This window comes from Amborella trichopoda, chromosome 5, assembly GCF_054954075.1.
Source record: "Amborella trichopoda isolate Santa Cruz 75 chromosome 5, AtrichopodaSantaCruz75HAP2 v2.0, whole genome shotgun sequence".
Taxonomy (NCBI): Eukaryota; Viridiplantae; Streptophyta; class Magnoliopsida; order Amborellales; family Amborellaceae; genus Amborella; species Amborella trichopoda.
Window position 1 is genome coordinate 1977360 of NC_142340.1, and position 27890 is coordinate 2005249.

The 27890-nt window shown below is 38.6% G+C and overlaps 4 protein-coding genes across 14 annotated transcripts; 1 reads left to right on the top strand and 3 right to left on the bottom strand.

Annotated features, from left to right (window-relative positions):
* Positions 1-473: 473 nt before the first annotated feature.
* Positions 474-3608, bottom strand: LOC18426701 (DNA-directed RNA polymerase subunit beta). Of its 2 annotated transcripts, none has more exons than XM_020662644.2 (4): positions 3449-3608; positions 2031-2471; positions 1792-1907; positions 474-1175 (listed from the first exon to the last, which is right to left on the bottom strand). In XM_020662644.2, exons 1-4 carry the CDS (start codon positions 3451-3453, stop codon positions 754-756), a joined length of 984 nt encoding a protein of 327 aa, XP_020518303.1. In that variant the 5' UTR covers positions 3454-3608; the 3' UTR covers positions 474-753. The 2 variants fall into 2 exon arrangements, with proteins under 2 accessions (XP_020518303.1, XP_006833406.3); XM_006833343.4 differs by having other exon boundaries at positions 2031-2475.
* A 2970-nt stretch (positions 3609-6578) lies between these two features.
* On the top strand, positions 6579-11771 carry LOC18426702 (S-adenosyl-L-methionine-dependent methyltransferases superfamily protein). Of its 8 annotated transcripts, none has more exons than XM_088866733.1 (10): positions 6579-6785; positions 7874-7930; positions 8434-8531; positions 8739-8808; positions 9289-9360; positions 9840-9893; positions 10351-10439; positions 10526-10573; positions 10905-10964; positions 11146-11771. In XM_088866733.1, exons 6-10 carry the CDS (start codon positions 9851-9853, stop codon positions 11251-11253), a joined length of 348 nt encoding a protein of 115 aa, XP_088722859.1. In that variant the 5' UTR covers positions 6579-6785; positions 7874-7930; positions 8434-8531; positions 8739-8808; positions 9289-9360; positions 9840-9850; the 3' UTR covers positions 11254-11771. The 8 variants fall into 8 exon arrangements, 7 of the variants coding, with proteins under 7 accessions (XP_088722859.1, XP_088722861.1, XP_006833407.1 ...); XM_088866735.1 differs by having other exon boundaries at positions 9845-9893; XR_016055570.1 differs by lacking the exon at positions 9289-9360.
* Positions 11772-12736: 965 nt separating this feature from the next.
* EMB2726 (elongation factor Ts family protein) lies at positions 12737-27869 on the bottom strand. 3 transcript variants are annotated; one of them, XM_088866740.1, is made up of 6 exons: positions 27800-27869; positions 16984-18274; positions 15514-16383; positions 15345-15410; positions 13893-14619; positions 12737-13581 (listed from the first exon to the last, which is right to left on the bottom strand). In XM_088866740.1, exons 2-6 carry the CDS (start codon positions 18200-18202, stop codon positions 12969-12971), a joined length of 3495 nt encoding a protein of 1164 aa, XP_088722866.1. In that variant the 5' UTR covers positions 18203-18274; positions 27800-27869; the 3' UTR covers positions 12737-12968. The 3 variants fall into 3 exon arrangements, with proteins under 3 accessions (XP_088722866.1, XP_006833408.1, XP_088722865.1); XM_006833345.4 differs by lacking the exon at positions 27800-27869 and adding an exon at positions 25826-26391; XM_088866739.1 differs by lacking the exon at positions 27800-27869 and adding an exon at positions 25970-26319.
* On the bottom strand, positions 21308-22693 carry LOC105420077 (uncharacterized). The gene is made up of 2 exons (XM_011622301.1): positions 22358-22693; positions 21308-21940 (listed from the first exon to the last, which is right to left on the bottom strand). Exons 1-2 carry the CDS (start codon positions 22691-22693, stop codon positions 21308-21310), a joined length of 969 nt encoding a protein of 322 aa, XP_011620603.1.
* Positions 27870-27890: the final 21 nt, after the last annotated feature.

The following is a 27890-nucleotide window of genomic DNA, read 5'->3' on the forward strand; positions in this document are numbered from 1 at the left end:
AGCAAGAAGATACACAAACACTTTTCTGTGTAAGTTACCTTTTTTTTTTAGTCAGAATGGAAGCAATCATACGAAGAACAAATCATTGGGGGTACTTGCAGGGGTGAAATGACTGTAATCTTGAGAGTGGCCACATTGTTGCTAAAGGTGGCAATGAAACAAAAAGGAAATATACTAGACTTGTGAAGCCAGTTACGTGATCCTTAAAAAACACTAAATATTTGCTTTCATTTTTCCAATAGTTACTGAATACTACTAAACATGTACGGATATGCATATGTAAAATATTTGCTTGCATGGAAATGTATAAAAAGTATGTCCAGGCACATTTCTCTTTTATTCAGTTATGCATGATAGGCTGCTTAAATTTCTCCACTGACCAATACGTGGAAAACCCATACCGGAACTAAGACATTCCCAAAGGTCCATTTCTCAAGCCGGATCAATCCAGACCAACATGAAACTGTTAGATGTATACTGAAATACTCTTGCATTAATTGCAAATACCTCTACTTTTGGGGAAAGTATCTGAAGTTGCCTTCTACTGGACAATTTAGACCTATCCATTGGATAATGTTGAAACCAGGCATGCTTGGCATGCAGATCTTTCACCAATGGAAAAACATTCAATTTGAGAAAATGTTACATATGCATCAGAAAAGGAAAGAGCTGCTTAATAAAAAAGACAAGCTAAACAAAAGAAATAGGTGCCAGCCTGGAGATAAAGACTCAGCCATTTTAACCAAGCAATGTTCATGAATCTGGTCGAGATATTTGTAGATAGACCATCTGGGTGTATCCATTGAAAACAGAAGTCTCCAACCTGGTCAGTCCAAGCTTCTGAAACAATCCATACCGTCCATCTTCAACAATGGGAACAGTTGCACGGGCAGGATCATACCTAGTTTGATGAGTGAGAGAAGTGCCTGCTACAGGTGGGAGCTCCCAATATACATCAAGCACCGACTCCACAAACCTACTGTTCTCGAAATGTTTGGAAAGAGAGATTGCCTTATTACTGTGATTGAAATTATCTCGCATATCTCCTCTAACACCCCACCATGCATCACCAGGTCCACAGAGCTCTTCTATATCTACAGCCTTCTCCCAAAACTTCCTTCTTTTCTCTCGAGTTCTTGCTTCATCACTATCCCTAAAGCAGCTATGCCCACCACCTGAAGAACAAATTACAACATATAACAACAGAAGCAAAATGCTGACCAAACTCTAATAAATCAAACACAATAAATTACCAAGACAAATGTCCATATACCTGTGAGTGTATAAAGCAAGCTCAAACAGAAGAATTAAGAACCAACATATATTTGGAGCATAGAGGTCCTCTTAAAAGCCTTATGACATATAACTGAGGACCTTCCATCTTCTAGAGGGATAGTCCTTAGTCAAACCACTATAAATTCGGAGAATAGAGGCAAATACAGGACAAATGATGATAACATGGATTTTTTGGTAATTCCAGTTATGTCATAGAGTATGACATAAAGCCATTCAATGGGTGTTTTCCATTGATATCAAAGCACAGTAGAATATAGTCATTTTTTCTAAACTAGGAGACACAATACATAACTGCTTTTTTGAAGTGGGAAAAAAAATACAGGATTTGACACAACAACAAGGAAAAAAATAGTAGATCATTTCAAGTCAAAGAAAGTCCATAATTGAGTTTTGACTCAGAACACACCAAAAAGGACAGGCAAAAAATTGACTGTTTCTAATCAAGGAAATAACATAACATACTACCAAACATTTTGGACGGAAAAGCAAGCACACCTTTTATGTAGAACTGATCACACATTTGTCTAAAGGAATAATGATCCCCTGTACCAGTATCATAGTTATCCTCAAAGACCAAGTGTGTAAAACCTGCTTTTAAGGCCTGCTTCAGTCTGCAACATTAATGCAAAAAGAGCCATTCTCAATCGAAAATTGATCGAAGGAAAGCAACAAAGAGAGAGAGAGAGAGAGAGAGAGAGAGAGAGAGATGCTTACTGAGATCAAAAAGTGCTTACCTTTTCAGTTCATTTTGGTGATCATCAAAGAACACAAGGACTCTACTGAGATCAGTAACCCCATGCTTGTTTAAAATGTTATTCCAATCAACACTCCCAAAATCCACAAAGTCCTTGCCCGCAAAATATGTACAGTTTCCATCAACATAGGCAGGCTCCTTCCTCAGGTATTTTTCTGGGTGCCTCGGGGATAGAGAAATGATGGCTGCTTCAGGCATGGCCTGTCGAAGAACCCATGTCGAGTGACCCTTGAAGGCTCCACTCTCGATCATCAAGTCAGGCTTCAACCATCGAGCAATGAACCAAAGCCCAAAGCTGTGGTCAAAACCCATCCCATACATGTTATTCTTGATAGGCCGAGTCTCATATATTGGCACAAATTCTTCTAAGCCCCGAAGCAGATCCTTTGTTGTCCATTTGACTGTTAGTCCATGTTTCGATCTGCCTTTTGCCAAAGATTAGTGCATGAGGTAAAACAAAGCACGAGATAATTTTCCAAGCATAAATCATTCAACCAAAGAGGAAAATAAATCAAAGTTGATTGCAAAATCCAAATGAAACAAATAACTGGGGCCATAATTTCGGTTTATTTTTTCATTTTCCTAACATGCAGACTTGGGATTTTTAAGACAAATTGAATCGCTTTATGCTGTACGCAGAACTTTGATTCTTTAACTCTTTCAGATTCTTTTTATATGTGATTATATTGCTCTTATAATCACTTATTTACTTTTAATTCTCATGTTGTCAAAATGAGGTATTGCAATTTTTATGCCAAAACCAAATTATTGGATTTTTTCAGAACTTGAAATTATTGGCTCATGTAGTCCTAGGATAATTCTTATAAGTAGTTGCAGCCATTTCTTCCACAGAAAGCTTAATCCTTGAAAAGCTTGAGTCTTCTGCACATGGAGCTCTTCGATAAGAGGTCGAACTGATCATATGGTTTGTTCTTGTAGGTAACTCACAATCCGTAATTAGTTCCAATAATTCCAAACTATTCACAAAAGGTCTTGTTATATAATTTCAGCTATCACTACAAGCCATTACTAGTGCTCTTGGAGGCATTTTCTCAGTTTATGTACAGTTGTCTATTTGCCTGCAACCTCTATCACAAGCCAAAATTTCGGGATTTTAAGATTACCCATACTAATCGGATGAATTTTTTGCCTGAAACCCTAGTTCCACTTCCCCTTTTAACTTAAAAAATCCATGCATCAATGTTTAGAGCTCAAGCATTCGAAAGATCTGAAAAGAATTTTACATGAAGAATCCAAAAGATAAAGTTCTAGTGCTCCATAATTACGCAGATTAGGACTCTTTCAAGAAGAAGATATTTAAGATTTCAAGAGAGAAAAACATCCAGATCAGGATACAAGAATCCATGGAAAGTAACAGTAAAGAGAGCTCAAACTTACACCATGGAACACCGAGAGATCCATAATCAGAGTCAAGACCTTCAACTGCTGAAAACTGAGGCCTGTAAAAGGGGTCAGGAGGAGGGTATTTGCAGACGTAATTAGGGGACTGGATGAAGAGGAACAGGAAAAGCAGGGCAATGGAAAGGATCAGGAATTGCCCTAGTGTTCCGATCTTTGGTTTTGGCCTCGACATTTTCATGGCCTGCTTCTTTAAGGGAGGTTTCTCTGTATGGTTTAATGAGAGAGAGGGCTCTCCGGTATACGAAAAGACCTCTTTGTCAGAGAAGTGAACAAAACGGGAAGCTCTTCGACTGAGAGAATCTCACAAACAGAACGGAATGAATAATTAATGGTAAGTGCTAAGAAGACTTGAAAGAGTTACGCAGTTGAAGTTGATTGCTTGTATGGGCCCGGAACGGGCCGGGCTGGACTGGCAAGGCCACATTTAACCTGGCGCAGATTGGGTTGGGACCGGCCTAATAGACTAAGAAAAATAAAAATAAAAGATAAAATAAAAGTAAAAATCTAGGCATAGGAATTGGGCCACTCAGTGTATTGCCCCAGACCTACTGTCACACCCCAAGAATTTACAGTACTGTTATTCTTCAGATGTGACAGACAAAACATATATACATCTATTGATAGGACAAATTTACAATGGCGAGGTCTTACAAAGTAAATAAAGAAAGCTAGCACAACAACAGTATCTTCCAAGGTTGATCTTGACTAGCACTCAAAATGAATCCGCAGTTATCCTGAAAAAAATGTTTACCATAGTTTGATGAGTTTGGCTACTCAGTAAGTGATCATCATAATCTTAAAAATAATCATGATTCAAAGATATCAATATTTTCCAAGGCGAGATCTATTAACATAAATGCATCAACAGCTTCACTTTCAATAAATGCATAATTAAGTATAATCCGAGTAATTGAAATGCTTATAACACTTTTAACGGCAGTGCATAATTCAAAGGATTTCACAAAATACCCTACTGGCGTCCCAAGTAGGTCACCTATATACCCCATCAGCGTCCTGATGGGTCCACTTAATCCCTATCGGCATCCCAGATAGGTCCACTTAATCCCTGCAGGTCCACTTATACCTCAGCGGCGTACCGGATGAGTCCACTTAATCCCTACCGGCGTCTCAGATAGGTCCACTTATACCTCACCGGCGAACCGGATGAGTCCACTTGCATACTTAAATTATTTCTGAATCTCTTTAAACATTCGAAAGCAGCAATATCATGTACTCAACATATCACTGAAATCATTAATATGAATTTCACTTAAACCATTAATAACAGTCACTCTCTATAACATTTCAAAAATAACCAATCAAATATTTTGGGCTCAAATTTAGATAGGTAGCAGTTTGTAAAGGCATTCTAGCATAATTGCCAATTTAATATGTATAGAAAAACTCTTATAGAAATTCAAGAATACGGAATTATCACAATTTATGGGATATCAATCCACAAATAAACATTTCACAACAATACTATAATCAATTGCAAAAATGTCAATTTTTAAATAATAAGGCAGTCATTTGCACATGAATTTTACAATGTCTAAATATTCAAAACAGTAGAAAGAAATATCACAATTTTACTAAAAGCAGAAATATCACATTTATTTCTAACAATAGACAAGAAAAATAAATAAATTTATTTTTCATAATTTACAGCATTCAAATTTCTAATATAGATAAAATATCACAATTTTTATTAAAAAGATTATTTTTCAAGATAATGAGGTCACGTGCGCATAAAATTTATCGCGCGTAAAATTCATGATAATAAGCAAAAATAATTATTTCATTTCATTTTTAAAAAGAATGGATTATTTTTCGAGACAATGAGGTCACTTACACACAAAACTTATAAAATAAAGATGCTGGACGTAAATATCACTATTTATTAAAAACAGACTATTTTTCAGAAAGACGATGTCACTTACTCACAAATATTTGAGAGGGAGCTTCCAATAAAAATTCGGTTCGAGAGAAGAGTTCACTGTGTTTCGATCAGAGAGAGAAAGAGATCTCAAAATTTTCTAGGGTGGGAGTGCTCACCTCCCTTATTTAAATTCTTATAACGTATTATTATATTATTTTATTACGCTCTACCTCATACCTGAGGTGCTGCGTTAAGAGTCTAAAAGTCTGCTTTTAACATACGAAAACCATGTCCACTAAAGGACGTGGCAAACTGCAAGCTGCAGCAGGCAAAAGCAGCAGCAAGCAAAAGCAAGCCTGCAGGCAAAAGCAGCAAGCAAAAGTTTAAACCAAGTAAAAACTTTTGAAAATAGTGATGGTCCCCAAGGACCATCATACTCAAACAGACCATCGCCTATTTAAAAGCATCTTTTTTCCTTTTTTTTTTTTTTTTTTGAAATTTTAGGATTGTTTCACCTAGTTTATCAAGGAAGCGGGCTTGAGACAAACCAGGCTAAACTGGGCTACCCAGCTCATTACTAACTTTTTATACTCATTTGGTAATATTATAAGAATGGAGATCAAGGCTGAGTTTACTTGCTTGGGATTCGAAACTCGAATTTTGGACCGCAGCTGGACCAGTATGGATCCAAGACTTGAATCCGATGGATTGTTATCCAAATCCAAAATTTGGAGCCAGTTGTGTTTCGAATTGGATCAGGTAAAGGTAGATTTAATCCGAATTTGATTCAATTTTATATATATATATATATAATATTTTTTGTTTGATATTCTATTATATAAAATATTTTTTAGATTTGATCGGGTGTTGATTCGAATCATGATCCCATGCAAACTCTTTGAATCCGAATCTGATGTGGAATCCGAATCTGATGTGGAAATCCTAAATCCAATCAGGTGTGGATCCAAATGCTGATCCTATATTGACCTTTTGGATGTATATCCGTATCCTGGTGAATCCGGACCTGAATCAACCCATTCTCCGTCCTAAAGGGATGGTATCGCACGCAGTCCAATCTAAAACTTACTTTCGGATTGACAAACTTTCAAATCCACAACAAAGGTCGATAGAACCAATCCGCCATTCATGCTCATTATGTGACGGTGGAAATTACCTTCTGATCTACGATCAGGCTTAAAATTGATTCCAGTGTCTCAGCCAATATCTAAGCCCACAATCTCTCTCTAAGCGCCATCCCCTCTCTCTCTAGAGTGTAAATATCCCTGTTCAAAAAAGTCCCCCCTTCCTCCCCCTCTCTCTCTCTCTCTGTCTCCTTTTTATCGTTGTGTTCTTTAGAATCTTTGCCAGTTCAGGATGAAACTGAAGCAATTAGAAATCCTTCTCGGAAATCTGAAGCAGTTCACCAATCCAAAGGTATTTTCTCATGAATTTTACTCCATTTATTGCAAATTGAAAACAATGGTGTTTTAGTGGAATTTGGGTTTTCACCGAAGTTTCGTTGCCGGCTTCACTCACTTCCGCGTGATATATGTTAACTTAGTTGAGTGAGTGAGAGAGTGAGAGTTGGTAAGACTGTCGATCGAGAGAGAAAGACAGATCTGTCATTCTTCAGAAAGTTATAAAATTATCATTCTTCAGAAGTGATAAAGTTGTCATTTTTAGAGAGAGAGATAGCTATCGTCATTTTTCAGAAAGTGATAAAGCTTTGTCATTTTTAGAGAGAGTTTTTTCATATTTTGATTTTAGAGAGAGAGAGAGAGAGAGAGATTTGATTTTTATATGAAAAAAATTGTTCTCGTGTTCTGATTACCATGTTTAGTTCTTTTGTTAAATTTATAACTATGATCAAATTGATGATGCTAAGTATTTGTATCCAACTCAAATGAAGCAACATAAATCTCCATGGTGAAGTTCCAAAAAAATAGGGAGTAACACTCCAAATATTGGCTCAATCGTTTGTTATGCTGATTACTAGCTCCGGACTTCTTAAATCCCTTATGATTCTCTTCTTATGGTAAACTTTGCTGTTTATTTTCCTGTGTTATTCTCTTTCTAGAGTGATCTTTAATGCCTTCATGATAAGTTAGATTGACTAGAAAAAAAAAAAAGTAAATAAAGATGTAGTTTTGTTATGATTTTGCATATTTTCCCAATTCACTGATATAATCTCAGCCAGTAATGTATAACTTGGTGGAATCTAACTCACCTGAGTTACTCAGACCTGATTCCGGAACAAAAACATTGGGAATCTGCTGAATCTCTCTAGTTCCCGAGGCTTCATTGTTAAACTTTTTTAAGTCTAGGCTAGGCCTCTGACAGACTCGGGCTGAGTTTGGTCACCTGACTTGCGCTAGGGACTGTAGCGAGTCCCGGCCTGAGTCCTTGTCTTAAGCGATGGATCTAATCTCTGAATTGACCATCTTGGATGTGTTAGTTGTTTTATTATTCGCTATTGAATTTTCAATAAAACATCTATTAACACTGAATAACTCGTGCTTTAGGTGGATCTCGAACAATATCCTACTGGATCCCATATTGCATCCAGGTTGTTATATATGGTGAGTTGAGTTTATTACACACACAAAATATGCCATTTTGCAGTGGATTTTTTCTGTTTGATCTGCTTTGGTTTTGATTCGTGTTTTTGGTATTCTTCTTGTTTTGCCATTTTCAATAAAAATCAGTTTTTTTTCTGATTTGATTGATTTGCTATTCTTGGTGGAGTAAAAGAGAAAAATGATTGATAAGAAAAATAAGCATTTAAAGTCAAAAGTTTTTTGTGAGCTCAATGTGATAGCCAAAAGTTTCTGCCTTTGTTCATTATAACTTATAGAATGGCAAATGAGGGCTTTTATCAAGGATTTGAGGTTTGAACAATCAAGATGCTTACAATGAAATTCATATTGTTAGCAAAACAATGTGTAGCCATGATCAGTAAAAGGAAATGTATATCATGGAATGCTTGAGTTTTGGTTTATTATGTTCTTTCATGTACTTTTTCTTCTTTTTTTATGTTTTATTTTATTTGTTTTATAATTGTCTTCCCATCTACTTTTTTTAGGCTGAGAACACATATGGGGATATATCTGGCAAAGTGGTTGCAGACTTTGGCTGTGGTTGTGGTACATTAGGCATAGCCAGTGCTTTATTGGATGCGGAGTAAGTCTTGTCTTACTATTTTGGTTCACTCCTTTGGTTCTTTTGTATTTTGGTTAATTATGTCTGTTACAATCATTGTCATTTGAACTCCTTGACAAGCTTTGGTTTTCACTCTTTTTGTTCATCGCCAAGACAGTTCTTTATGCTGTTTTCTTGAGATTATTTTGGCAGTTCGGCCTGACCCAAGGTTTCTATGTTGTGTAACAGGTATGTAATAGGCATAGATGTTGACTCTCAATCCCTTGAGACTGCTTTATCAAATGCCGAGGAATTTGAGGTATTCCTCTTTTTCCATTAGTTAAGTCAGCAATAAAGACCAAAGAATCCTCATAATTGTACGATAACCTACTAGATAGTAGGTACCACTCGCTGATCTTTAGTCATTTAGTCGTTTTGTCAAGCAAGGCTGGTCTAAGACTTAGTAGTCATGGAAATGATGCCTCTAAGGTTCGATGCTAGCAGCTTGAGCTGAAAGCCACCATAGTGGTTAGATTAGTTTGTAATTTTATTCATGTAACACTTCTCATGATATCTAAATTTTTTAGCTCAGCATAGTAGTTAGAGTAATATGGAAATTTATTTCTTTAATACTTCTAATGATAGCTGAATCTTCTTGGATCCTTAAATCAATCTACTGTCTCCAAGCATTTGGGGAAGTGTCTAGTTATACAGATTACATTCAGTTGAAACAGAAAAGCAGTAACATTGAATGCTGGTTCTTAAGAAGTTTTTCATGGATACTCTCCTGTCATGATAGGTCCTTCACTATACATGAGTTAAAATTGAAGAAAGTATCCAACGAAAGACCCTATTCTATGTTCTGAAACAGGTATGTAATAGGAATAGTGTTGACCTTCAATCACTTGAGAACGCTTTATCAAGAATTTGAGGTATTCCTTTTTTTTCATTAGTTAAGTACAGCAATAGACACCAATAAACCCCAGAACTGTAAGATAACCAACTAGATAATGGCTACCACTTGCTGATCTCTAGGCAGTAAGTCACTCTGTTACCAAGGCAGGCCTGAGACCTTGACTTACTAGCAATTATATTTGAGGCCAAAAATTAATTGACTGCAACTGCATTTTTTTACTTCTCGTCAATACTCATGATAAGCAACACAATCCAAGCCCCCATATGCAGGATGCTTTAATACTGCTTTGCTTCTGTTATTTAACAACCTCTTATGTGATCAGCAAATCCACATTAATGGGTTCAGAACTTTTAATCACATGTTTCTTCTAGTAAGAAGTTATGATAGTTGTATATAATAGATTAATATGCTATTATTTGCTATGCATTTACAAGGGCAGTTGGACATGGATCTGGTACAGTGCGACATCAGTAGTTTATCATGGAAAGGTGAGACTTGCAACCTTTTTTTATCAAATTACTGTCAATGATGTCAGAATTTTAGTTCAATAGTGATTGTTCATGAGGTATTTGTTGCCTGTTGTCAGGCATCTTAATAGTTTCAGGAGAGGGAAATACTTTATCCTGGTTGATATCAAGGTTTTTCTTGATCCCATACAGTATTTTTGTACCAATTTACATCTTACAAGAGAACTATCACAAAATAATACAATGAAAAGTGTCCTGTTCGCCTGACAGTCCTCAATGTTCCTTTGCTAATCATTTGAGTCTGTAGTTGGCAATTAATGCACTCACTACATAGTCATACATTTTTCAGTTGACTTTTTATATTTTCTTTTGTTTTTTGAAGTACACTTATATATGACCTTCTGTGAAGTAATAGCCTTGTTCTCACATTTTCTAATTCCTTTTTGAAGTTCTTATTCATGCAATTTTTCCAACACAGGTGCAAAGGTTGACACTGTTGTAATGAATCCTCCCTTTGGTACACGGAGAAAAGGTTCTGACATGGATTTTCTTTCGGCTGCTTTGAAGGTGAGGGCCGTGTTTTATTTGAGCCTTCACTTTGCGATTCTATATGCGCATCTTATTTGTATAACGGTCAGGTGATACCTTTTCAGGTGGCAAGTGTTGCAGTCTATTCATTGCATAAAACAACTACTCGAGATGTAAGTCATTTTCCCGTAGGCTTTGGTTATATCCCTTTGATGGATGAGAGATGTTGCACCTTGCATGAAGTAACAGTGCATGGCATGATACTTCAAGAAAAAAAAAATTTTATTGAGAGTAAAGAACAAGATATTTGAAGGATTCCTTCTAGGAATGTAGACTACAGATTATCTTCTACAATTTTTAGATGCTATCAAGCTGTATACATTTGGTTTTACCATTTTGGAAGAACAAAAAATTTTGCAGCATGCAGATCTTGTCTGGTTATGACTGTGTATTCCAGATAAAATGTTTCTAAAAATAGTATATGTTTGTTCCTTGAATGAATAGCATGTGAAGAGAACAGCCCTGAGAGAGTTTGCTGCTGAAAGGGCGGAGGTTTTATGCGAGGTTAGTTAAAAGATAGACTGACATATTGATTAGTCTTGTTGAGAGAGAGAGAGACTGCCCCTATTTTGTGGGTCATTTAGGATCCCTTGCTGTTCAGCTATTTATCCAATTAATAGATCATTAAACTTATTCTTATTTTGCAACTACCCTGTCTTCTGACATGAGCTGCTTTATTTCACAGTTAAGGTTCGATGTGCCTCGAATGTACAAATTCCACAAGAAAAAGGAAGTTGATATAGCGGTGGATCTCTGGCGATTTGTGCCTGATTCCTCGAGAAAACTTGTTTAATATTTTCTTAGCATGATGATCACAGTTTCAGCCAAATGCATGCATGGGAAAAGAAAAAAATAGCAAATCCTGATTCTTCCGTGAGGTAGCTAAGAGGAAATCCCTTAAACTTCCAAAATCTTTCAAATATCATTTGTCTAGTGAGCAGAATTTCTTTGGTGAGATGTAGTGTAAGAAAAGGACCAATAGTTTGATACAAATTTTATCGGTATTCATCTCTCTCTCTCTCTCTCTCTCTCTCTCTCTCTGTCATGAGGTAGCCAAGAAAGTCCCTGTAATTTCCAAAATGTTTCAAATATCCATTTGTCCAGTGACCAGATTTTCTTTGGTGAGATATAGTGCAAGAAAAAAAACCAGTAAGTTGTACGATTTTCATGTGTATTCATATGATCTCTCTCACTTTTATGGCTCTAGTCACTTGAGAGAATCAAGATCTCTCCCAAGTTGTGCCTAGGCTAGCCAAGACAGAATTTGTAGTTTTTCACTTATCAAATAGTTAAACTATTATAGAGTATGCATATCTTTTCCTTTCACTGGGCCAGCTTTCTGTGTCCGCACCCAAATTAATTTGTTTTGAGATATAGACATATATATTCTTGATCTCACAGTTGGAACGAGCTGACAAAAGAGTCATGATATCTCAAAAAATGAGTTGGCAATAACTTGTAATATTATTATTAGCTTACTCTCCACCATCGGATCTTAGATGGCTAAATGTCTCCAAATACATAATTACATGTGTTGGGACAGAGAGAGGTTGCTCTTTCCGCCCTCAGAGACGTACGTTATCGCATGATTCTAAAAGGTGTGGTTTGTATAAAGCTGAGGCTCTAAGCATTCAATCTAAAGTGTACCTTCAAATAGTGTCGAGAAATGTGGTTTCAATTCTGAAAATCTTTATGATAGCTTTAAAATATATTTTCGTCTTCAAATATAGAATTTAGAGCTACAAAAATTATGTTGATTGAGCAAATCTATGAAAACTTGAAAATTGTGAAAATTGACAATCAAAAAATGTATTACAAGATGCACTATTTTCAAAACTTGAAATCCATTTTTTTTCATGTTTATGCATCTTGATTTCGAGATGATCAATTTGAACATGTTTGAGTATCAAAACAATCTCTTTTAATAAATTCTTTGAGGTGGGCTCTAATTTGATTGTTTAGAGCCTCGGCTCTGTATGAACTTTTTCCGATTCTAAATACACAAACTAGATATGCATGTTGATTATGTAAATAAGTTTCTTTTTTTGGCATTTTTGAAAACTGTTAAAATTTTGCATCTTTGTTTTAGTTATGAAAAGTATATAATGTGACTATTTATTTTTTATACAAGATGGTGACAATTAATATTGTGATGTACTCAAATTATATGATTTCACATCGAATCGGATGGTTGTAAGTAATTGTCACTTTCCATTACCAAAAAGCAAAAAGTCTCATTGTAGTTATTTTGTTATGCGCTTGGAGAGAGAAAGGGGTTCATTCTCAAGAAATATATGAATATCTCAAAGACCATATACATCTCCGAGTACGATGGAAAAAGTTCAAATTCAAATATTACAGGGCATGATAAACAAAAATACAACTTACAACCACTCAACGAACTCACCCATCTCTCTCTCTCTCTCTCTCCATAAGACCCATCTCTTAATAAAACTGGCCATGGCCTCCGCACCTATAACCAACCTCTCAAAACCCACTACAAATTATTCAGGCCTTCTTCTCTTCTCCAAGAGTGTAACGCACAAACCTCCTAACACGTATATTCTCCCCAAGAGATGCAATTGTCTGTTTCACCAAATCCTTCACAAGAATACTGTCATCCTTAATGAATGGTTGCTCCAGCAAAGCAAGCTCTCCGAGCCTCTTTGAAACCCTCCCGTCAACTATTTTATCTCTGATATGCTCCGGCTTAGAGAGAAGATCCTCTCTTTCTCTCTCTATCTCTCTCTCCTTGTTCACTATCTCTTCAGCGACTTCTTCCACTGTCACATATTCAACTTGTGGGCATGCCGCTATTTGCATGGCTAAATCATCCACTAATTGTTGGAAAATGTCACCACGAGCTACAAAGTCGGTTTCACAGTTAACTTCAATGAGAGTACCAATTCGAGAGTCATGGATATACGAGGCTATTCGGCCTTCAGCTGCTATTCTAGCTGACTTTTTATCGGCACTTGATAAGCCCTTCTTTCTGAGGTATTCTTGGGCTTTCTCGAGGTTGCCTCCTGTTTCAGTGAGGGCTTTCTTGCAATCCATCATGCCAGCTCCTGTTTCTTCTCTCAGTTGCTTGACTAGTGAGGCCGATACAGCCACAGCTGGCCTGCAAAACCAAAAAGATACATATTTTTATAAGTGAAACCCAACATGCAAATGTAGTTTTCTCAGCCCATAGGTGGAAGTCCTTTTACTCTTTTTGAGTTAGGTCGTTTTTAATCTTTCTAATTTTTTTTGAAGCTTAAAATTGACTCTTCTTGGCGCAAAATTGTGTGTGTGTACACATGTGCATGTGCTTGCATGTGGAGTGCAGAGCATGCAAGGGAGAGGGAGAGTGTGTGTGTGTGTGAATGTGCGTTTGTGCGTGTGTGTGTGTGTGTGAGAGAGAGAGAGAGAGAGAGAGAGAGAGATGCTTACTTGGCTTCGACTACAGTTTCATCTTTTGGCACTGATGATGACTCAGGCTGCTCTTTTTGCAATGAAGGTGGTGATGATTTTGCTGCAGTTTGAGCAGCAACCTCTGCTGCAAAATCCTGCTTTTTCTTCTCCAAACCTTCTCCAAGATTGTACCTCACAAACCTCGTCACTTTTATGTTCTCCCCAACAGTTGCAATGGTTTGTTTCACCCAATCTTTTACCACAATCTTATCGTTCTTTATGTATGGCTGCTCAAGAAGAGCCAATTCCTCAAGCCTCTTCTTCATCCTTCCTTCCACAATTCTCTCTCTAACTTGTTCGGGTTTCGTCAATAGATCCTCCTTTTGCATTTCGATTTCTCTTTCTCTCTCTACAATTTCTTTTGGGACATCTTCAGTGACCAAGTATCGAACTTGAGGGGATGCCACAACTTGCATGGCTAAGTCCTCAACCAATTCCTTAAATATCTCTCCCCGAGAAACAAAGTCGGTTTCACAATTAACCTCTATCAGAACGCCAATTCGACTATCGTGTATATAAGAACCAATTCTTCCTTCTGCTGTTACTCTGCTTGCTTTCTTATCTGCACTTGCTAAGCCCTTCTTTCTAAGGAACTCTTGAGCTTTGGCAATGTCTCCTCCAGTCTCAGTGAGGGCTTTTTTGCAATCCATCATTCCGGCCCCAGTTTCTTCTCGAAGCTGCTTAACTAGAGCTGGAGATATGGTAGCTGCATTTTGATGGATCGAAACTAGATTAAATGAAGTTCTGATGGATAACTAGATTAAATGAAGTTCTGATGGATTTGGCGGCAAAGTAAATCCAAACCAACCCAAGATTGCCAGTTTTCAATAATCAATGTAGTGATTTACTATAGTAGCCCTGGTTGATTAATCAGTCTCTGTGCTTGATGGATTAGAACCAGATTAAATGTAGAAGTTAGATGCATGGAGATAGGTTAGCAATGAGATAGGTTAGCATTGGTTCTGCTAAATTAAAACCAACTACTACCAGTTTCACATTAGTGATTCTGCAAACTTGGACAACCAAAGATGCTAGTTCTTTTCAGGCCGGAATCAAGTCATTTTCCAACATAGCAGTTCCACAAAATAAGCACTAGTTCGACTAAAACTTACCAACCTAAATAAAACACTTATCAATGCACTGATTATGCTAAATTAGGTCTGGCTGGTTAACTAGTCCAATACCGTGTTTTATATGTATATCAGAAAGAATGGATCAATCCCTAACATGTTTTCAGAGCCAAAAATGAACCTTTTAGTCATGGTTTTGACATTTTCCAGCCATGGTTAATTGCCTTTCTTTAGCATAAATGGATCATTTGGTGTAGAGTAGAAATAACCAAACAATGCCTGGCATACTTGAGATTAAATATCACTAACTTCTATCATAGATAATCTTATCAAAGAACAAAGCAGGTAGTAAACTGAGAACCTTTGATTGTGCTTTCCTGAGGTGAAGGCGTATCCATTAATCCATTTGGGGTAGGGCCAGCATACTCTGCAGAAAACAAGGCAAGGCCATTATGTCTACAGTAAATTCACAGAACACCTGTGCATTGATCAACAAATGAAAGAAAATAAATAAATGCATAATTACAAACCTTTGGATGTTCCTTCCCAAGAAGGAATATCTATTGAGCCATTTGAGGTGGTTTCACCACTCTCAGCAGAAACTGAAGGCACAGCCTTCACATCTTCAGTAGCTTCTATTTCTGGAACATCAACTCCTGGTTTTGTTTCCTCTTGAATTTTCGTACTCTCTTCTGAGAACCCACCAACAAGCTCCTTGTCCTGAGTTTGATCACTATCTTCCTTTGTTTCACTTTTTGTTGCACTGTAACCAGTTACTGAACTAACAGGAGAATCAGATATGGAGGAGCTTTCAGAAAGCACTTCATCTTTCTTTATAACTTCAATATCTTCCGACTGATCAAGTACTAAATCCTGTGATATGACACCTGGGAATTCATCAGACACCTTATCCATAGATGGTTTTTGATCAGGAATCACCATTTCACTAGAGATTGCACCCCCTGTTGCATCCCCTGAGGTGGTAACTTCCTCCTTTTTCTCAGTAGAAACCACACTCTTAGGGACAGTAACTTCATCAGGATCATCTAAGACATTCTCTCCACTGGAAGTTGCTTCTTCTGCCTTTGGTTCTACTTCCTTCTCAATTTTGGTTTCTTCTGTTGCAGATGAAGAAGAATCTGTCATTGCCAAATCCCCTGCCAAAGTAGTGGCACCTGGGAGTATGCTAGACCCAATATCGGTGACTTCTTCAGGTTCGTGAGAGACAAAATCTCGCCCAAGAGTTGCTTCCACTGGCTCTGGTTCATCTTCCTTTGCTATGACAGTTCCACCTGTCACTGATGAAAAAGAATCTAAAACTTCTGATGATTCATTTGTCTCTATAGAAGCAGCAGTATCATCTTCTTGCACTTCATTATATGGAGGACTGTTCACCTGGTCTGTTTCAAACAACAAAGCTTCCACTTCAGACAATTGCAGTCCATAATTCAGTAAATTTTGGGTCTTTTTTACTGCTTGCACATATTAAAAATTCTTCTTCATATAATATTTTCCAAGGAATTGTTTTTTATTAAATTACATTTCACAAAAATCATAATTTGAGCAAGTATTTGGTGAAAATTTATTGATTCTCAAATCATGATCAAACAAAAATCCAAATCAGATATGTTAAACCACTATCACCAAACATTGAAATCATTGATTTGGGGTGAAAATTTTGAAATCAAAATGGGCTGGTTGACATTCCTTTTGAGCAAACCCTCAATGGAAATAACAAAAACTGCCAATATCCTTCTGAATAAAACAGCTTTGACAAAGACAGATTGGCCGTCTTACTCAAAATAATACAATAATATGATCTTACTTTTTTGTCAAAATTTAGCCAATTGGGGCATCCAGTGAGTGAGAGAGCGAAATCTAGTTCTGAAACCTAATCATGATTGAAGTACTGAATCTCTAATTCATGAATTACAAACAATTTTTTTTTTTTAATTGATAAGTAATTAAACCAACATTCACATTAGACTGATAATACTCACCATTTTCTTCTTCAGGTTGTGGGATCTCTTGGGCAGTTTTAATCTCAGAAGACTGTAGAGTTTCAAACTTGGCTTCAGTTGGACCACTCTTCGATTCTTCCACCAAACTCTGAGCTTTTTCTCTCTCTTCCAAAAATGCAGAAATGGCTTTGTTCTTACGAAAAGCCAACTCAAAGGGATTGGTAGCCCCATAAACCACCCCCTGGTTAAGCTTTAAGTTCGCTTCATCCATATTCTCCTCTTCTTTCTTCATTGTCAGAGTTACCTGGCCTCTTGTGATACGCAACACCCGGACCTTAACTTCTTGACCTATTTGCATCTCTGAGCTCCCCAAAACAGCAAACCATTCAGATTCCTCAGAGGTGGGAAGAAATCCTTCTTCACCCTCTGGCAGAGAAATAAAAGCTCCAGCTCTGTTTAAATTCTTAACAGTTCCATCCAAAACTTGCCCTGTCTGAAACTTTGAGGTCTTTTGAGCGTTCTCTCTCCTCTGATTAGACTTGGGGTTCCTTCTGGTTGGTCTTGGTTTGTCACTTGTAGAACTAGAAGAAGAATCCCTCATTTGCTGAGACTTGGTTGTGTCATCACTCTCTCTCATAGTAAGAGAAATCCTTCCAGTTTCCATGTTTGCTTCAACAATTCGAACTTTCACCTCCTGCCCAACTGCAACAAAGCCATTAACATCTTTTACATAGCTGTCACTAAGCCTAGAAACATGTACAAGCCCATCCGTGAAAGCCCCAAAATCAACAAAAGCCCCAAATGGCTGAATCGATCGCACTTTGCCAGTGAAAGTGGCTCCTGGGGTAAGTTCCTCAGTCTTTACAGGAGGCATCTCACTCTTCCTTACAGGTCTAGTGCGCTTAGTTTGGGCCTCAGGTCCAGGGGGTTCAACTGTAACAGAAGCTTCTGAACTGGAGGTCTCAGTCGAATCTTCACTTGTTGAAGCAGAGTTTGGCTCCTCCACCGCTACATCAGTGCTTGTGGTTGCCGAAATTTGAAGTCTTGAGCTCTGCTTTAGAGATATGCCCCTTCTTTCAATGTGGAATAGCTTACTTGAGATTGGCTTTGAGTTGAGGAATCTTTGTGAGAGGAGGGTGGCTCCTCTGTTTATTTGGGGAGAAGTAGACTTCCTTAAGTGGGCCTCTCTGCACAAGGGAAAAACAGCTCCAGGAAAGAGATAAATGCTTCCTATGGGACAAGGAACCACAGGTGCCATAATGTAACAATAATAAATTTCAGATGTCGTAGTGGTTTAAAGGATCAGGGCACAACTCATTCTTCGGTTACCCTGCAAACAGGAGGGATCAGTGAGCAATCCAACCTATACAAAGGAGAAAAATGAATTCTTATTTTCTCACACGGAGTAAAATCACTCCAATGCTAATCTGTGTAAGAAGGTAATCAGGTTCTAATTTGATATTGTAGTATCCAATCCAATTCTACACTCATTGAGAATATAAATATACCACCATAGAATCTCTATTGCAGAGATGGAATGTCCTGAAACTGTTTCTTGTGCCGCATCTTATTACTAAAGTTTGAGCCTAAACTCTACATCTTGTTCCTCATAGTATCCAAACTCTAAATATTGTTTTCTTACCTCAAACCCAACTCTAGGACCTCCATACTTTTTATCTTCTATAGCTCCTTCATTGTCTAAAAATTCCACTGTTTTGTTTAAAACCAAGTTACGAATCTACTACTGGCCTTCCCTTTTAAGAGTATCGACACCACATAGTACACCAGTAATGAAATATAAGAGATCATAGCTGGTGGGAATCAACAGTACCAGTACATATCACACACTCACAAGGGACAAAACGCTTCAGGTATGTCTTAGGCATACGATATTGATCAAGACGTCTATGCTCAAGATTACCAAAGCATATCTCCTGGATAGAAACACTGCAATTACCCAATCGATCTACATATAAAGTATTTTACTACATCAACAATTAAGTCTTACTTTTTGTTTAAACTGTCAGCAAGTGGTCATGTGAGTCAATTCGAACAACCCAAGTCTGTTGTCCAGTTTTAAACCAATGGGCGGAATAAATTATTAACAATGATACACTACATCAGTTCATTACTCAAATTAACAATATGTGATACTACTGAAATGTCTACACTGCATCCATGAACTTGACCTGATGTCCCTACTTCCTACCCATTGCACATTTACAACCATTTTATCGACATGGAATGGCACAAAATTCCAATTAAAACGTGGGCATAACTTAGTTTCTGAATCTATGAAATACTGAAAATGTAACATACTAACAATTAATTATATGAAGTAAATGATAACTAACAGCTCAACAAGTTTGGACTAACATACAAATAGTTTAACCCAGAAATGGTTAAAGGTCATTTCCTAGTAGGATACATTGTAGGCTACCACAATAGCCTAAGGAGGTCATCCAGACAAATATGTGATCATTTTTTATAACCATGGTCACAACCAACTCACCAACTCCCTGAGGCTACATATGAGACTCCAAGAAGAAGGAGCCCCTGGATGCCTACCTTCCTATGGTCGCCCCTAGAGCACTGGAATGCAGCGGAGCATAGATCAACCCAAAATGGATCCAGATCTCTAAAACACATGATCATTTCATGAACTTCTTTGTTTTTTTTTTGAAGAAGTTAACGGTTGTATTGAAGAAAGGAGGAATACATCAGACCTTCAAGGTGACCCACAGGTCCGGTCCCTCGACAAAAAATAGGTTACCCTACAGAAGGGCCCTGTACAAAAATTATATGGGGCTTAAGAATCTGCCCCTTACAAAATGTACAAAAAGGATAGAGCAGAGAGCCACAAGGGCATCAAAAGCCTGCAATAGTAGTGTGAAGCTCTCCATACTGTCAGGGGATCAAAAGTGCTCCCTCCTTGGCCAACTGGTCTGCATTGGAGTTAGACGTACGCCAAGTATGTTTCCAGGAGATGGTAAAGTCCCTGCAAATTTGTCTAACCTCATCAAAAATTGAGGCCAGGTACCATGGTGGGGCTGCATGACCAGCACCCCAAGAAATAACGTTAAGGGCATCTCCTTCTATCAAGAGGGAGTGGCCCCATGCGTGGTTGACAGTTTTAGCCCAGTGAGGAGGGCCAAGGATCCAGAGTATTGGGAGTCAGCGTGGCCTGTGCTCTCTGAAAAGGAAGCCAAGATATTGCCTAGGTAATTTCTAAAGTCCCCCCCAACTCCAGCAGGTCCAGGGTTGCCGAGAGAGCAACCGTCGAAGTTTAGTTTTATTGTGCCTTCCATCGAAGGGATCCAGTTTGAAGCATGAGAAGGACGAGGGGGCCGAAGCAGAATGAAGTCATTCCATCGAGGCAGGAAGGTCGCAGCCAAGACCCCGTGAAATTCCTTGCGGTGGGTAGCCCAGCAAATGACCTAGGAGATGATCTTGTGGAAGAGAGCTGAGTTGTCACACTTAGTGCCCCTGAAGATCCTAGAATTCCTCTCGGTCCAAATGCCCCAAATGGTTGCCGCCACTGAGGCCCACCATAAGGTTCTGCCTGCCTTGGGCCAGGGGATGTCCACAGAAAGTTTAAACAGATCTGGGATGGAGGCCGGGGTACCTGAGGTCAGGCCGAATAGGCAAAGAAGCCTGCCCCAAAGTTCAAGTGCAAATTTACAGTGGATGAAGAGGTGTGGGATGGAAACCTCCACGCAAAGGCACACTACACAGCGATTTGGGAGAGGAATACCTCTCCATTGGAGTTGGTCGACAGTTAGGGCCTTTTGGGAACCTGCAATCCAGTTAAAAGCTTGAATTTTTGGGGGTGCTATGGATGACCACACTTTAGAAGTCACTGAGGGTGGGGCATGAGGAAAGGTGGGAGGTTCCAACAGTTTCCTAGAGTAGGAAGTTACCGTGAAAGTTACAGAAGGAGAAGGGGTCCAGACAAGATTATCGGGGCCAGAAACAGCAAGGAAAGAGGAGTGCAAGAGGGACGATAGAGAGAGAAAGTCCTCCAGTTCAGTCTCAGTTAAAACTCGTCTCAAGGTTGGGTTCCAAAACCTTTTGTTGCCTGAGAGTATCATCTCTTCAGCAACCGAGGAGGCGGCGTTGGTGGCTAAGTTGAACAGAGTAGGGAACCGACCCCTTAAGGGTGAATGGCCAAACCATAGGTCTGACCAGAAAAGGACCATGTGACCTTCCCTAGTTCTAAAACCAGAGAGGGAGGTAAGAAAGGACTTCCAGGGCCCCCGAAGGTCTACTGGGTGCACCGGTCTCTGGGAGCCAGCGTTCGAAACGTATTCTGTACTTGCAGCGCACCACTTCTATCCACAGCAAATTATTTTGGGGTCGACAATCACCACCACCATTTACCAAGCAGGGCTGAGTTTTGTTTTCTTAGTAGGCGAATTCCAAGCCCACCAAGATGCTTCGGTTGGCAGACTTTATCCCATGCTATAAGGTGAAATTTCTTCGAGTCTGCTTCCCCAGACCACAGAAACTTCCTCATGAGCTCTTCCAGCCTACTAGCAACAGACACAGGCATATGGAAGAGGGACATATTGTACACCAGAGCGTTGGCCAGGGTGGCCTTAATATGAGTATTTCTACCCGCGAAGGAGAGGTATCTTCCTTTCCACCCTGCTAGGCGACGGTCGACTTTGTCTATGATGTGGGACCATTGCCTCTTTTTGGGTTTCCCTAACCCCAGTGGCATACCCAGGTAAGAGGTGGGCAGGTTGTCGACTTTACACTCCCATTCAAGGATCAGGGCTCTAGTTTCAGCTTGAGTAAGGGCCACCCCTATCATGGTTGATTTTTCCATGTTGACTCTAAACCCTGTGGCATATTCAAAGCATTTCAGGAAAATGCGAAGGTCCTCAATTTCGTTAGGGCCAGCATCTAATAAGACCAACGTATCGTCGGTGTACTGGAGGTAGGAGACCACAGGGCCTCGAGGATTACTTTTGAAACCAAAGAGAAGGCCCGCCTAATACATTCGAGAAGTGCATTGACTAAAGATCTCTGTTGAGATTGCCAAGAGGAAGGGGGGCATAGGGTGCCCTTGGCGAAGGCTCCTGGAGGATGGGAAGAAACCTTTAAGGACACCGTCGATGAGGACAGAAAAGAAGGGGTTGGAATAGCACCCCCTTATCCAGTTCCTCCAACGCACCCCAAAACCCATTCTTGCCATAGTTTCTTCCAGTAACGACCAGTCAACGTGGTTGTAGGCCTTTTCCTAGTCAATCTTGAAGATTAGACCAGGTTTTTTTGCCAAGTGCTTGGAATGTAGACATTCGTGCGCCACTAGGACACCGTCCAAAATCTGCCTCCCTTTGATAAAGGCACCCTGGGAACGGGAGATCACAAAAGGTGGTAAGACTTCATTGAGTATGGAAGCAAGCACTTTAGCAAGAATCTTATAGGTTGAGTTGATCAGACTTATCGGCCGAAAGTCCTTCAATTCTTCAGCACCTTCTTTTTTGGGGACAAGGGCGATGAAGGTGACATTCATCGCTTTATAAAGAATACCTCTATGGAAGAATTCATCAAAGAATTTTAGGAAGTTTGGTCGAAAAGTTTCCCAGAAGGTTAAGAAGGGGGCTACCGGGAAACCATCAGGGCCAGGGGCTTTATCTTTCTCGAGATCCTTGATCGAGACCAGGATTTCAGACTCAAGGAATGGTTGTTCCAGCCACCAGATCCAATTGTCGGGAATGGTAAGGAACTGGATGTCTCCCATCCTAGGTTTGGGAGTGAGGGACAACTTGTAGAAGTTCTGAAAATATGAGAGGATGGCCAATTTGATATCCTATGGTTGATCTAAGACCCTATTACCAACCTTGATGAAGGAAATGGAATTGTCCTGCAGTTGGCTAGCCTACGAAAAAAACCCGTGTTGTGGTCCCCAGACTGAGCCATTTGACCCTGGACCTCTGGTGCCAGTAGATCTCTTCTTTCTTAAGGGTAGAGAAGTAATCTAGTTTAAGTTGGGTACGCAGTTGTGATTCAGAAAGGGATAGGGGATGGGATTCTTCTGCTAAGTCGAGAGCCTGGATAACTTCTAGGTAGTTGTTCTTGATCTGAGAGAAGTTTCCTGGGAGGGTTTTACTCCAAGATTTGAGAGAGGCTTTTAAGAGTTGAACTTTGGTTTGAAGTCTGAATCCTTACCTCCCAGTGACAACTGCTGCAAAGGACGACCACTAAGCAGGAATGAGGCTATTAAAAGAGGTTTCTTCAAGCCAAGAGAGTTCGAAACGAAAGGGTCTAGGGCTAGAGGACACGGTTTGAGTGTCAAGGATGATCAGGCAGTGGTCTGAGGTGGGTTTCGGGAGGGTGGCGGCATGGGACCCGGGGAAGGCTCCATCCCATTTCAGCGAGAGAAGGAACCTATCAAGTTTTGATAAGGCAGGCAGGCTAGAGTGGTCAGACCAGGTACACAGGTTACCTTGGAGGGGAATGTCCAACACTTCATTACGAGCAATGAAGTCGGAGAAGTCCCTCATACCTTGAGAGATGTAGGAGTTCAAGTTTCTCTCGCGAGACCACCTAGTGATATTGAAGTCTCCCCCAAGGCACCATGATGGGTGGGGGAGAGAAGCAACGAGGTCCAGTTCTTGCCAAAGGTTGCATCTAAGGGCTGTGGCATTGGGGCCATATATAGCTGTGAACTTCTACGGAAAGCCATATGTAAATCTGGTTAAGAGGACCGTGACAGAAAATTCCCAACATGGGAACTGATGAGGGAGTGCTCGGATGGGTTCCAAATTACCCATATTCCCCCTGAAGCACCGGTTGTGGGTAGGGACACCCATTGACAGGGTCTACAGCCCCAAACCTAGCGGACTAACTGCAGGGAGGGATTGGGTTGTTTGGTTTCTGCTAGGGCCAAAATCGCAGGGCAGTGCCTCACGCTTAAGTCACGGGAGGCGTTAAATTTAAGCGTTTGGCCCAACCCCCTAACGTTCCAGGAAAGGATTTTGATTAAGCAACGTGGGGGTTTTGGGTGGAGGCCAATCTCTGGGATCTCCTGAGTGGTGGGGCCGAAGTTAAGGGTTCTGACGGAGCAGAGGCAGGAGGCTCCGGCTGGTTGTCACGGTCAAAGTTGTCAGCAGTGTTGAAGGTTAAGTGTGTTATTGTCACTCAGAAAGATCAACCATAACAGCACACAAAAATCCACCTTCGTGGAACAAAAAGGAATAAATTGATATAGCAATCAAGCCATGAAGTATTTCGGATTAACCACATGGGCAAATACTGAGCTTCATTCTATAGAAGATCAAATGAATATAATTCAGCATGTATAGATGCCCCTCAACACATTCATCAGATATCCCGGAATGGATGTAAACTTAAGAAAGCCAGAAACTAAGGATGACACTGAATTTGATTTCAGGGCCATAAAAATAGTGCATGAAACAGGAAACTTTGGTTCTGCTGAGAAAATAAGGAATAAGGGTTTGCTAGAAGACTCATGAAGTGTGTTCATGGATTTGAATAATTCACATAGACCAAAGAACATTGATCAGTCAACTTATAAATTTGGCTTTCATGGAACTAAATAGTTTGAATTCATGGAACCTAATAATTTGAATGATGGTTCCTCAAAAGAAAGAAAAACTCTAAAAAAGGCTTTATGGACCTAATAATTTGAATGATGGTTCCTCAAAAGAAAGAAAAACTCTAAAAAAGGCTTTATGGACATAAAGAAGTCATACAAACACAGGAATATGGGTTTGTCAAAGGATCCACAAGTTGGGTTCATAGAGTTGAAGAAGGAAAAGGAGTATGCGAAAATATCCACAAAATGGGTTCATGAACTTGAATAAATTGCACCAAGGAGCAAGGGTTTATTACTTGAAAGTCACTAGATGGGTTGACATAAATCCAAAGGAGAACATGTCCAAAATCATAGTATTCCAGTTATATACACCTAACTATGAATAAACTTAGTTTGAACATTAAGGTCACATTAATTTGCTTCTGTCATACAAGTCGTAGAACAATTCCACAATCATGTCTATGGTGAAGGCCACTTAAACGTTGAAAATTGTCCAAAATAAGGGAGTAAAACATTGTCCGTAAGTCATTTCCAACAAAACTCTCTCCACAAATGATCAAAACGATAAAATATAAGTACACCTAAGTAACATACTTGTTCAAAGATTTACCAAATTCTTTCCTCAAGTTTCAAGAACTAGCATATAGGCTAGCTCCTATCTCCTCTGATAAACCCACTTATCCATAACCCATTTCTAAATCAGATTACTTCTTCAGTACTTCTCTGAAGAAAATTTTTAACTTCATACGAGGACCAAGAAGAAAGGCAACCACGAATAATCAACAATTATACAAATATATCAGAGAGTTAAGGGCATCTATCTGTTATACACCGCAAGTCATTGAAAAATGGTAAACGAAGCTTCCCAATTTAGCACTTAATGCCACTAGCAGGTGGTCATCTCCTGATTAGAATTGGGAATCAAGTCAATGCACATAATCCATAGATATCGGTCAAAATTTCTGAAATTCTTTCAACACTACTCACAGAGTGCTCAATTTCATTAAATTTATCCCAAAAACAGCAGTACCCATCATCATGGAAGCATATTTTATCTAGAATTCCCAACACAAATAATAACCAAAAGTTTACAGTTCACTAAATGGTCATAAGCTCAAGCCATTGTTTTTGTGTGTGTGTGTGTGTGTGTGTGGTGTGTGTGTGTGTGTGTGAGAGAGAGAGAGAGAGAGAGAGGAGAGAGGGAGAGAGAGATTCCAAGTCCATGAAAACATACGAAGTCATTCATAACCCCAAATTGTAAATTGCATCATACCCACTATTGAGAATCAAAACAAGCAATTTTAGAACCGATACCTGAATAAACTCCACCACAAAAAGGAACTCACAGTAAAGAGCTCACTGTACCAAAATATATATATATATATATTTTTGCTCGAAAATCCAAGTTCTATTAAACGAAAGGTGAATCCTTCGAGAATGGAAAAGAAACAGACATACAAGTGAATGGCAAAAGAATGGACATGTTACAGTGATGATAAAGTAAACCACCAAGCCCAAATTTCATACAGGGAGAGAGAGAGCCTCGTTTGTAGAATAGAGGCTTTTAGAGAGAGAAATGAGAGGTGAGGGGCGTTTAAATCCCTTATCAGATAGCAGAGTTTGGAGCTCAATTTTACGTGTGGAGAGCGACTGTACAATACGGGAGAGTAAAGCACACAAACGAATGTGTATGATAGAATTCGTATTTACTGTCCATTAAGAAAATGAACGATTGAGAGGAAATCTTTTGGGGGGGAGCATCTTGGATGCACACGAATTATGGTCCAGTCGCGCTCTCTCTCTCTCTCTCTCTCTCTGAGTTTGATTGAGGTAACCTTATCCCTGAGACGCCCATTCTCTCTAGTGAAATTACTCTGTCTATTTTTTTTAAATTTAAAGAGGAAAGTTTATATAGAGCCAAGGCTCTAAACAATCAAATTAGAGCTCACCTCAAAAATTTTACTAGAAGAGGTTGTTTTGATCCTCAAATTGGTCGTCTCTACATCAAGATACATATACAAAAGAAAAAAGGATTTCAAGTATTGAAAACAATGCATCTTGTAGCCTATTTTTGAACCGTCAATTCTCAAGAATTTTTAGTTTTCATAGATATGCTTGTTATTTTTTAAGCTTTAAATTTTATAATTAAAGATGAAAATATACTTTAAGGCTATCACAAAGATTTACGGTAATAAAACCATATTTCTCGGTACTATTTGAAAGTAGGCTCTAATTTGATTGTTTAGAGCCTTGGCGCTATACAAACCACACCCAAACTTAAATACCTTCCTCTCGTTGTTTTTTTTTTGGTGTGGTTTGCGGTGCAACCTCAAACAATCCAATTAAGAAGCACCTTCAAAATTTATCATAATATGTAATTTTAGTGTAAAAAATCCTTGGATTGCTTGAAAATCTATTTTTGACTCTAATTATAAAATTTTAAACATAAATTTTTTTTGAGATTGCCTGAAAATCTACTTTCAACTTTAATTATAAAATTTTGAACTTCAAAAATAGTTCAAATCAAGTTGATCTATAAACTATGAAAATATTAAAAATAGGCAGTTTAGATGATGTGTTGCAAATGCATTATTTCTAGGACTCGAAATCTTTTTCTTCTCATATTTATACATGTTTATGTGATCAATTAGAGGGTCTTTCAAAAATAAAACAAGATTTTCTGATGGATTTTTGAGGTGCGAACTTTAATTCTACATTTAAAATTGCAACCTCATATAAACTTTTTCCTTTCTCTTTTTTAACTCACCGACATAAATGATGTAACAAAACGTAATTAAAAAGAGAAATGATAATGGCATCTGATTCCTTACTTTTACATGAATGACGATAACGAAAATTTTAAAAGTTAAAATGTATCATAATTCCTGCATAACAGAAAACTTATTTACAAGAACACTATCAGTGATATTTAAACAATATATATTCATAGTTAAAAACTTTAAAAAATTAAATCCTACAATTCAAATTGCCATTAACTATTTTTGAAAGAATAAAAATTCGTAATTAAAAGATTGAAAAGTTAAGATTCAATCTTATCCTTTACTTTCACTTGGAAATTAAAAACTAAGAAAATTCTTGGAAATTAAAAACTAAGAAAATTCTTGGAAATTTTCCTACTCCTAGATATGCAAGCATCCCTTGGTCCTAAGAACTCCATTGAAGACATTTACATAATAAAACTTTTTGTTATTAAAATATTTGAAGAAAAATAAATCCATTGATAAATTTATGTAACAAATCAATATGTTTCAAGAATCAGAAACGGACCTGGCTATGGTGAGTTAGCCGGTTCAACTATTTTTGTGAGTCTCCTTATGCATTGAAGGTCCTTGAGATGGACATCAAAAAATGGGGGCTC

Bases quoted from the DNA above. Each gene is read 5' to 3' on its own strand.
- LOC18426701 (XM_020662644.2), bottom strand. The intron at 1,908-2,030 runs GTAAGCACTTTT...TTAATGTTGCAG, and splicing joins CACCAAAATGAACTGAAAAG to ACTGAAGCAGGCCTTAAAAG. The intron at 1,176-1,791 runs GTGTGCTTGCTT...TTTGTTCTTCAG, and splicing joins TGATCAGTTCTACATAAAAG to GTGGTGGGCATAGCTGCTTT.
- LOC105420077 (XM_011622301.1), bottom strand. From the start codon at position 22,693: ATGGGAGACATCCAGTTCCTTACCATTCCCGACAATTGGATCTGGTGG. The intron at 21,941-22,357 runs GTGCTTGCTTCC...CGAATGTATTAG, and splicing joins CCTATAAGATTCTTGCTAAA to GCGGGCCTTCTCTTTGGTTT.
- EMB2726 (XM_088866740.1), bottom strand. From the start codon at position 18,202: ATGGCACCTGTGGTTCCTTGTCCCATAGGAAGCATTTATCTCTTTCCT. The intron at 15,411-15,513 runs GTTTGTAATTAT...TGTTTTCTGCAG, and splicing joins TTGGGAAGGAACATCCAAAG to AGTATGCTGGCCCTACCCCA. The intron at 14,620-15,344 runs GTTCTCAGTTTA...ATCAAAATGCAG, and splicing joins TCAGGAAAGCACAATCAAAG to CTACCATATCTCCAGCTCTA.
- LOC18426702 (XM_006833344.4), top strand. From the start codon at position 6,726: ATGAAACTGAAGCAATTAGAAATCCTTCTCGGAAATCTGAAGCAGTTC. The intron at 6,786-7,873 runs GTATTTTCTCAT...CTCGTGCTTTAG, and splicing joins AGCAGTTCACCAATCCAAAG to GTGGATCTCGAACAATATCC. The intron at 8,532-8,738 runs GTAAGTCTTGTC...GTTGTGTAACAG, and splicing joins AGTGCTTTATTGGATGCGGA to GTATGTAATAGGCATAGATG.